Below are 9978 nucleotides of genomic sequence, written 5' to 3' on the forward strand. Positions count from 1 at the left end.
TTCCTACTGGGAGGTGGCAGGGGAGCCTGCGCCTGCGCCGTGGGCTAGCTTGCCATGTCCCTCCAGCCGAGCGGAGGTCGCTTAAAACTGACCCAGCACAGGGCACCGGGGTGGCTCAGTTGGCTAAGCGACCGCCTTCGGCTCAGGTCATGATCCTGGAGTCCTGGGATCGAGTCCCGCCCGCATCGGGGTCCCGGCTCAGCGGGGAGCCTGCTTCTCCCTCTGACCCTCTCCCCTCTCATGCAGTTTCTCTTTCTCTCTCTCTCTCAAATAAATAAATAAAATCTTAAAAAAAAACAACTGACCCAGCACAGGCCACGGTGGCCAGAACCTGCTGCCGAGGTTGAGCCCCACCCCACCGCCCCCATCAGCCCCGGGCGCCTCCCGCCTTCTCCTTTGATCCTGTCCCTCCCCCGAAGAGCTGAGGTGGGGCCCAGGCATCTCCACAGACACACCCTGGGGTTGCCCCAAAGCACAGGGCTGAAGGCCGCCCTCCCCTCTCCTCCAGGAGGAATCAGAGAAGCAGCTCAGCCTGATGGAGGCACAGACCAAGGAGGCCCTGTCGGCTCTGCTGCCGGCGCTCTCCAGCTCAGCGCCCCAGGTAGGAGGGGGGGTGGCCCCCAGGGGACCCCGCTGCCTCGAGGGAGTGTCTCTGGGCCCCATCTTGCGCATGTGGTTGCAGAGTTACACCGAGTGGCTGCAGGAGCTCCGAGAGAAGGGCCCCGAGCTGCTGAAGCAGCCGCCGGCTAGTGCAGAGCCCTCTTCGGTGAGCATGTCTGCCCTCTCCGCGCCCCCCTCCCCCCCCCATCGCCGGGGCCACCGCTGTCTCCTTTGCTGTCCCCTGGCCCCAGTGCCCGGAGTTGTCTCCTTGGGCAGTGGGGCGAAACCTTTGTGTTTGGCTAACCAGAACCCTTTCTGCCCCCAGGACCTGGCCTCCAAGCTGAGGGAGGCTGAGGAGACCCAGAGCAATCTGCAGGTCGAGTGTGACCAGTACCGCACCATCCTGGCAGAGACGGTAGGGCTCGCAGCTGGGTGGCCCTCAGGGGGCTGCTGGGAAGCTTGCAGAGCCTGCAGGCAGGAGGCGGGCCAGTGGCCTTGGGGAAGGGAGCCCTGGGTTCAGATGCTGGCTCTGTGTGACCTTGGGCAAGTCACGGTCCCTCCCTGGGCCCCATTTCTCTGGCTGAGCAGTAAGGGGGATGAGGGAGGGGCTCAGGCCTTCACTGCTTCTGAGCTGAGGAGGGGGCTGGGTTGCGGGTTTGGGGCTGGCTCTTCGGGGGGTTGGGGTGCAGAGACAGTCACGACATGGAATAGACTGGGAAAGGAAGAGGTGAGCGTGCGGCTGGTGGCCGGCCTGAAGCCACACTGTCTCTGTGACTTCAGGAGCCATGCTAGGTCCAGCCCTCCTGCCTGACCCCATCCCATGCTCCTTGCCCCGGGGCCACCGAAGTCAGCGCCGGTGGCAAACCCCACCGAGGTGAGAGTCCTAGTGGCCTCCCTTGTGGGGCCCAAAGTCTGCATTTGCACACTGGCAGAGACCCCACTCCAGGACTGACCCACCTTCCTCCCGCCGTGACACTGTGACAGAATCAGAGCAGCCATCCCAGAGGAGCCAGGGGACAGGAGGCCGCAGCCGTGTTCATGGGGGGCAGGGTCTCCGGGGAGGGGGCCGGCCTCAGTGTCCCATCCCCCCAGGAGGGCATGCTCAAGGACCTGCAGAAGAGCGTGGAGGAGGAGGAGCAGGTGTGGAAGGCCAAAGTGAGCGCCACGGAGGAGGAGCTCCAGAAGGTACAGGAAGGGCCCTGAGACCTTGTCCCAGGGTCAGTGACACAGGTGTCGCTTGGGGGGTGGGGGGTCCACCTACCCTAGGAATTCAAACATAACTTACCAGAGACTGACAGGTCAGAATTTATCAAAACTAGAGGGAAAGCCGATGGGGGCGGGTGGCGGTCCCGTGGGTCTCTTGGGAGACAGGAGGTGAGTTTGCTGGGTTTTGGTGACACCACATCGAGTGGGACTGTGGAGTGATAGCTGACTCCTCAGTCTCAAGAGCCCCTCCCCGCAAGGAAGAGGCTGCTGGTCACCCTTGAGGTGGGCGGGCACCACTGGGCTTTCCCGGGAGGTGTCCCGTCCTGCTTGGGTCCTGGGACCGTCCCCTTCCAGGGGCTCAGGTTTGACGGGGCCTTCCCCTTGCTTGGCAGTCACGGGTCACAGTGAAACATCTCGAAGGCATTGTAGAGAAGCTAAAAGGAGAACTTGAAAGTTCAGAGCAGGTAGGTGCGGGGCTCTGCTCAGTGGGCCGCTCTCCTTAGTACGGAGGCCCCCGTAGTTATTTTTCCCTCGTGGACTGCATGTCTTGAGGGAGGCAAAGGGGTCTCGTCAGTCCTGCTTTTCTGAGAGCCACTCACAGGCTCCGTGGCCCGAGGCGGCCGTGGGGCCCCGCTGCACGGCGGCTCCTGCAGAGGACGCGTCGTGGGAGGGGTGTGAGGTGGCCCCAGTGCTCTCTGCAGACACCCCGTCAGCCCTGGCCTTCTAGAGGGTGCCCCTGGCATCCCCCTGGCATCCACCTGGCAAGCAAATCTAAAGCTCTCCTCTCCGCCCCTGCTGAGGCTGAGAACACGTCTGGGCCCGGGAGTGCTACAGTTTGGGAAGGTGTTTTGTTGCCAGGGACTCGTCTCTGCCTGTCCTTGGTCGGCCCGTTGCCGACAGGCCATGGGTGGGCTCCCAGCCCTTACCCTGGGCAGCCAGACTTGTCGCCCCGTCACCCTGTTCCCTGTGGTCACTGCCTCCTGCGGGTCCACTGGAGGCGTCTGACGCGCACGTGCGTGTGCGTGTGTCCGTCCAGGTGAGGGAGCACACCTCACATCTGGAGGCAGAGCTGGAGAAGCACATGGTGGCAGCCAGCGCCGAGTGCCAGAACTACGCCAAGGAGGTGGCGGGGGTGAGTCTGCCCGTGGGGTCCCCGGCCGCTGGGCGTTTCTCCCCCGCCCTTGGCTCTCACTCACCTGAGCGCGGCGTCTGGGTTCTCAGGCTTCGGCCCTGGCCTCGGGCCAGCTGACCGAGGTGTGGCAGGGGGCAGGGTGCAGAAAGCGGGCCCCACGGACAGGGCAGCCTTACGAGGAGAATTCTCTCCCTAGCCTGGGGACACCATTTCAGGGGCAGACGGGTTTAAATCTGATACTGGTTTCTGGTTGCTCGGAAGCCAAAATCACAAGCCTGCGCCCTCCCCGCCATGCTGGTTTGATCTCAGACTTTGGGCCTATTTTACAAGACAGTCTGTAAAGGAAAGTCCAAGGCAGGCATGTAATGGATTCTGTCTTCCCGATGTCTTCAAGAAAGACAGTGGTTCTAGAAGGCCTAGGAGCCCCCGCCTGCCTGCTCTGCTCTGTGATGTTCTCGGGTGGTGGGTTATAGCGACGGGTCGTGTTCGCTTGTCTGAACTGGTTTTCTCCTTTTCCCCATCACCTGGGTCCATTTCCTCTCCAAGTTGAGGCAACTTTTATTAGAATCTCAATCTCAGCTGGATGCAGCCAAGAGTGAAGCCCAGAAACAAAGCGATGAGCTCGCCCTGGTGAGTGAGCGTGGAGAGGAGTGGGTGTGTGCCAGAGCGCGTGTGTGTGTGTGGGTGTGTGGGTGGGTGTGGGTGGGTGGGTGGGCGGGTGGGTGTGTGTGTGGGTGGGTGGTTAATTGGCCAGTCGTGCTTCTCCACCCCGTCAAGGGTAACGCGGCATGGTGGAGGGGAGGTGTGCGCCGATCCAGCATTAGGGGCAGGCTTTTTTTGTTTTTTAATTTTATTTATTTATTTGACAGAGAGACACAGCGAGAGAGGGAACACAAGCAGGGAGAGTGGGGGAGGGAGAAGCAGGCTTCCCGCCGAGCAGGGAGCCCGACGCAGGGCTCGATCCCAGGACCCCAGGATCATGACCTGAGCTGAAAGCAGACGCTTAATGACTGAGCCACCCAGGCGCGCCTAGGGGCAGGCTTTGATGGGCCCTGCTGGAGGGGCTGCAAGCTGCGGGGTGGCTGCCAGGACCGGTGCTCATGCTCCACTTCCTGTGGCCCCGGGGGAAGGTGCTGGGAGCTCAGGGCTGGGGCTGGCGGCAGTCCAGCTCCCTGTGAGCCCTGTGGCTCAGACCAGTTCGGTCAAACCTGTGGGCGTGCAGGGAGACCTGCCGTACCCCACGGCGGGGGCCGGACTGGGGTGCTGCCTTGGCAGAGGTGTGGGGCTTCCTGCCGTGCAGGTGGCCTCAGGTCCTCCTAGCTGTCCGCTTTGGTGGCTGACCCGCTCCCTGGCCCCTGGCGAGGTCAGCCAGGCCTCACGGAGGTGGGCCTCCCCTGCGCCAGGACCAGCCCCGGGGCTTCGGCCACAGCCCGTGCTGCTGGATCTGCAGCCTTTCCTAAAACCTTGAGTTAGTCGTTACCACTTAGAAATTGGCAGTTTTGAAGACAAACACATGTCTGGTTTTTGGAGAGGAGCCGGCAGGTCTGGTCTGGGGTGCGGGCACTCCCCCAGCAGCCACCGCCGAGCCGCAAGCAGCCCCCGCCCTGGGGCACGCGCGCCGGACCCCCCAGCGCGCCCCTGCTTGTTCAGGCCTCACCCGGAACCAGCACACCGGAGAGCGGGCACCATCCGGGCCGAGTCGCCTGAGCCCGAGGGCCACTCGCCAAAGCCATGATGGCCTACGCCGGGTCTGGGTGTCGGGTCCTGGGCGTGCCGCCCGGGTGGGGGTCATGTGCAGAGAAAACCCCTGAATTTCTCATCATCACAGGCCTGTGCATCTTGGTGTCACCTTTGGGGGGCTGCTGTTGGGAGGGAGGGAAGCCGGAGGGCAGGCCTGCCGATGCCCTTTGGCGCAGTGCCTCTTGGAGGGGGCCCGAGACCACCCAAGGCCCCCGGGACGCTCGTACCGAGGGCCCACCCTGATCCTGACTAGAACCTTCACCCGAGCTTCGTGGGTGACGCAGGTGCTGCTTCAGATCGGAGGCCCCGTGGCCTGGGGGCCCCCCGGTGTGTCACCTGCCCCCAGCGGTGGAGCCCTGATGTGAGGGGACCTTATTAGGCGGGTGTCCTCTCATCTTTCCTAGACCCCAAAGAGGGCTCTGAACAGCGGACTGCATCTGAAAGGAATCCGGGACCTAGGCAGTGCCGTTGGTACCGAGCCCGTGCGCCGCCTCTCACTTCCTTTTCGGTTCCTTAGCTCTGCGTGCGCCGTGTCCGTCAGCGGTCACCTTGCTCTGCGGAGGGCTCCGCGGCTGGCCTTGGAGCAGAGCACAGGGATGGCCCCTAGGCCTCAGTTTGGCTCTGGTGAGGGGTCATGGTTGTGAGACCAGGTCCTCCACGGGGCTTCAGCCGTTGGGAGCATCTGCCGTCCTCCTGAGGGGGTCTGTGCGCACGCGCGTGCACGGTGGCCGTGTCCGGCTGTGATTGGCACAAACCCCCACCCCTCCCTGTTTCAGGTCAGGCAGCAGTTGAGTGAGATGAAGAGCCACGTAGAGGATGGTGACGTAGCTGGGTCCCCAGCTGCCCCCCCAGCAGAGCAGGACCCCGTCGAGGTTAGGGCGGTGAGCCGGTCCCCAGATGTCTGTCACTAACAGCCCGCGTGGGCCCCCTCCCGCCCATTTGGAGAGCAGGGGCGGCAGGCCTCTGTTCCGGCTGAACGCTGGCTACTCGCAGCCTCCACCGCCTGCTCTGTCCCCCCGCCAACCCCACCCCCCCCCGCCCAGTCAGGCGCGGCCCAGGTTCTGAGGAAGCCCCAGAGCAGAGGAAAGGGCAGGGAAGTGGCCAGGTAGAGAGGTATCAGGCGCTGGATCCTAACCATGTGTGCGGGAGGGGTGGGAGGGCGAGTCAGGGAGGCTGGGAGGCTGGGCCTGCGCTTAGGGAGTCTGGTCTCCGCTGTGGCCCTTGCTGCGACGTCCCTAGCAGGGCGCTTGCTCTCCAGACTTCTGACCCGAATAACTGCGGTTGAGAGCCCTCCCCAGGGGCCTGTCCCCAGAGGAGCAGCGGTGGGGATGGAGTTGTGCGGCTGGGGCTCGCACCGTGGCTCTCGCTAAAGGCACCTGGGGTCAGCAGAGGTCCTAGTAGCGCCTCTCTTCGGTCCCCCAGCTCTGTCCCTGTGGGCGAGGCACCATCTCCCCCAAGGGGGAGCTCTGGGCACGGGGGCAGCCGGAGGCAGGGAGAGGCTGAGGGAGCACCAGTTGCAGCGCCAGTTGCAGCTAGAAGGTGGAGCCTGCCGGAGCCGCGGTCCCCGCGGGGGTCCTTCCCCAGCTTCCCACAGTCTGTGTGTGGTGTTTCCACGCAGCTGAAGACGCAGCTGGAGCGCACGGAAGCCACCCTGGAGGGCGAGCAGGCGCTGCGGCAGAAGCTCACGGCCGAGTTTGAGGAGGTCAGGCCCTGCCCCTGCAGCCCCCAGCGCGCCAGGGCCAGTGGGGACGGGGGTCGGGACTCTGCCGGGCCATTCGGCCTCGGCCCCCCCACCCCCCCACCTTGAACCCGTGTCCCTTCCTGCTGGGTGTCCCGCGGTGGACCTGTGGGGTGTGCCTGTGGGGTGTGCAGGGCCTCCTGCCCATGGCCTGCTGCCCTGTCTCTACCAAGGCTCAGAGCTCGGCGTGTCGGCTCCAGGCAGAGCTGGAGAAGCTCCGCAGCATGGGGTCCCTCGAGTCTTCAGAAGCAGAGGAGGTCTCGCAGCTGAAGGTAGAAGGGGGGGGGGCGGGTCAGGAAAGGAGGGCCACCAGGGGCTGGCTCTCGCCACCAGCTTCCCAGGGTCGCTGTCTGGGGTGGGAGGGGGAGAGGAGCCCTCTTGAGGCCCCTTGAGCAGGGTCCAGCCTCATTTGGTGGTGATGGGGGGTGGCGGGATCCCTAAACCCCCAAGGTCACGCCGGACAGCCACTAGTCAGTGTGGCTGTGTCCAGGAAGTAAAACTGTCACAGCAGCCCCAGTGCACCGCGGGAGCTTTCCCCAGTGTCACAGGAAGCTGGTGGCGGGACACCGACCGCAGCCACACGCCTCTGGAGGACTCCCGGTTCGCGGGCAGCGGGGCCCCTCGGGCAGAGCCAGGTGCTCCTGCTGCGTGCCGCGTGATGGCTCATCCCCTTGGACCCTCTGACCCCCAGGAGAGACTGGAAAAAGAGAAGAAATTAACCAGTGACCTGGGACGCGCTGCCACCAAATTGCAGGAGCTTCTGAAGACAACCCAGGAGCAGCTGGTGAAGGAGAGCAAGACGGTGAAGGAGCTGCAGGGGAAGCTGGACAAAACCGTGAGTGTCCCGGCCCTGCCCACGGTCTCGGCTCCCCCAGCCCCTGGAGGTGGGCCCGCCCCCCACAGCAGGGGGGCCCCAGGACTCCTGGGCTGCAGGGCAGATAGGAGACCCAGGCCTGGGGGCGGGACGTAGTAGGGACAGCCTCCTGAAAGCAGGTGGCAGGACCCGCAGCCTTCCGGGCCCAGCCCCCACCCTTCTGCTGTCCCCCTTGGTGGGAAGTGCATCCCTGACGTCCACTGCCCGCTAGGTCCTCGCTCTGCACAGCCTGGGGTGCTGGGGTCCTCACCCAAACTCAGGGACCTCCCTCTCCTTCTGCCGGCTCCCCCCCAGCCCCTGGAACCACTCTGGTTCTCTGGACTTGCTGGGCTGGGCGTTCTCTGAGGGGACGGGAGTGGTGTGGGGGTGTTAACCCCAAGGGGCACTGGAGGCCCCTAGGAGTTAGGAGTGAGCACTTGCCTTGGCTCCTTGGCCCCAGCCTCTCCCTTCCTCTGCCCACCTTTGTTCACAGGAGGATGGTAGCAGCTCAAAGGAGGGCACATCTGTCTGAGTCTCCTCTTCAGGACAAGAAGTTACTGTTCAACTTACCAAAATGCCTTACACATTCCTTACAAATAAATCAACCAACCAACCAACACAGCGTTATCGAGGCCCAACCTCCAGTAGCTCTGAGAGAAGCCATTAGAGACAAGAGTCTCTTAGAATCACAGAAATAGATCTTCCAGACCCTCTGTTTGTAAAAGAGCCTTTGTCACATTTGATAAACACTATTCCCCAGGACCAGCCCTGGACCACCACCGAGCAGACGCCAAAGCCCTTATCAGCTCTGTGACAGACCCCAGGGGATGTGCTGGGGAGGCCGGGACCTCTGGGTATCTGTATGTCAATCAGTGCAATTGTTTTCTTTCCCTGGGTTGGGGCGTCAGGAGGCGGGCGGCCCCGGGGGAGAGTCTCAAAGGCTGTGGAGCAGACTGGAGGGTCACAGCCCAGCCCAGCGAGGCAGCAGCCCCTCACCCCCGGGAGAAGCTGCCAGCAAGAACGGATGTGTGACCTCCTGGACGTTCATGCCATTAAAACCAACATTGTCGCCCGGCACTTTTGGTCTCGTCTGGTCTGCTGGGGCTCCCCGGCCTTGTAACCATGCTGTGTGGCACCCGTGTGTTCCAACAGTATTGGGATCAGGGTGCTGGGAGTCTGGGGAAGGCTCCCCAGAGAAGCGAGCTTACGCTGGAGCTCACCAGAGCAGGAGGTGTCTGTCAGGAGAGGGGAGGAGGGCTCACGGCGGAGGGGACGGCAGGTGCAGGGATCGGTGGCGAGGGCGAGCAGGCCTCGTGGAGCCAGCTTACGAGGGACGAGGCATCTGGACAGGTAAGGCAGGAGGAGACCATCATACCTGTTCTGGCACTCGGAGGGGACTGAAGAGAGGGGAAGCCCACAGGACTTGGGACGCGGATGCCGTGCTTTCTGGCAGGAGACTGAACAGGAGAAAGTGACCAACGATACCTGATGCTGACCATGTGCCCAGCCTTGTGCTTGGTTCTCACGTGAGACCTTCCAGTCCCCGTGGGAGGTACGCCCCACGCCCCCCCTTTCTGCAAAGAATCCGCACAGAAGTGAAAGTAGCTCACCTAGTAAAAGGCAAGGCAGGTTTCAAACCCACCTCTAACGTTTGTCAGCGTATCACTCAGCCTGGGGGCTCAGCTGGAGGAGAAGAGTCGGCTTTCAGAGTCCATGGACCCCATGAATAGTGGCCGAGTCCCCCCAGACCTGTGGCCCCTCACTGCACCTTCCATGTGCCCTGTGCATTAGGAGCAGGGACTCTGCAGAATGACCTGCCTGGGGCGGGGGGCTGGTCACAACTCCTCCCACCAACGGTGAGTGGCCTTAACCAAGGCCAGTGGTTTGGGGCCCTGGTCAGTCTCCCGGTGGGAAACTGAGGCCAGACCTGGCCCTGCACCAGACTCCTGCATCAGAAACGTCACCATGGCCTTGTGAGTGTACGTTTCTAGTAAGTTCCCGTCCCCCTGCCACACTGACTGCAGAATTGAGAACCCTTATGCTGGGCAGATGCCCTCTGAAGGCACAGGAGGAGCGGGCCTTGGGGCAAGAAAGGCGTGGGAGAGAGACCTGGGCAGTACCGAACACGGGGCCAGCTCCCTGGGTTCCGGCTCCAGCCCTCAGACCACCTGGCAGAGCCCCTCCGCTGTCTACCTGCCTCGAGGAGGTAAAACAAAGGCGGGCACGATACAGGGTGGGGGCCCCAGGAGGCTGACCTGGGGGCTCTCAGGCCACCGTGGAGACCTCCTGCAACTCAAGCTCTCAGGGCCCATCGTCGGTCCTCCACCTGCCCCCCAGCAGAGGGGACCCGAGTTCTGCTAAGCAGGCTGCCAGAGCTCGCCTCAGCCTGGCCTTGTCACCAGGGCTGGCCTGGGTAAGGTCCCAGCGCCAGGCTGGGGAAGGAAGAGAGCCATTCAGGAAGATACTGGAGGCAGCTGCCCTCGGTAGATGCTAGAATGGGGGGGTCGATCGCCCCCCCACCCCCGGTCTTCCTCAACATGGCACAGACGCCCGGGGCGCATGGCTCGTTGGCCCGGCAGTCCACAGCTCCGTCCTGCAAATGCAGGGCCCCTGCAGCCCTGGGTAACTGGCTTGCGTAGCCCTGTGCCCTGAAGGCTGGTGCGGAGGCAGGGGCCGCCCAGGCTGGCCTCGAGCACTTGCCAGTGAGCC

At 63.5% G+C, this 9978-nt stretch overlaps 1 protein-coding gene across 6 annotated transcripts in view; it reads left to right on the top strand.

Moving 5' to 3' along the window:
* Positions 1-8346, top strand: part of RRBP1 (ribosome binding protein 1) — a 63201-nt gene extending 54855 nt beyond the window's left edge. For 2 of the 6 annotated variants that reach the window (XM_078056892.1, XM_078056889.1), the window contains exons 13-24: positions 509-601; positions 683-766; positions 926-1015; positions 1693-1785; positions 2199-2270; positions 2843-2938; positions 3485-3568; positions 5455-5559; positions 6297-6380; positions 6590-6688; positions 7108-7251; positions 7763-8346. In XM_078056892.1, the coding sequence (XP_077913018.1) occupies positions 509-601; positions 683-766; positions 926-1015; positions 1693-1785; positions 2199-2270; positions 2843-2938; positions 3485-3568; positions 5455-5559; positions 6297-6380; positions 6590-6688; positions 7108-7251; positions 7763-7801 (1083 nt within the window). In that variant the 3' untranslated portion in view covers positions 7802-8346. The remainder of the gene's footprint in view (positions 1-508; positions 602-682; positions 767-925; positions 1016-1692; positions 1786-2198; positions 2271-2842; positions 2939-3484; positions 3569-5454; positions 5560-6296; positions 6381-6589; positions 6689-7107; positions 7252-7762) is intronic. The other 4 variants (XM_078056891.1, XM_078056893.1, XM_078056894.1 and 1 more) reach the window with 3 other exon arrangements.
* Positions 8347-9978: the final 1632 nt, after the last annotated feature.

The sequence above is a fragment of the Halichoerus grypus genome, chromosome 10 (assembly GCF_964656455.1).
Source record: "Halichoerus grypus chromosome 10, mHalGry1.hap1.1, whole genome shotgun sequence".
In the NCBI taxonomy this organism is placed as follows: domain Eukaryota; kingdom Metazoa; phylum Chordata; class Mammalia; order Carnivora; family Phocidae; genus Halichoerus; species Halichoerus grypus.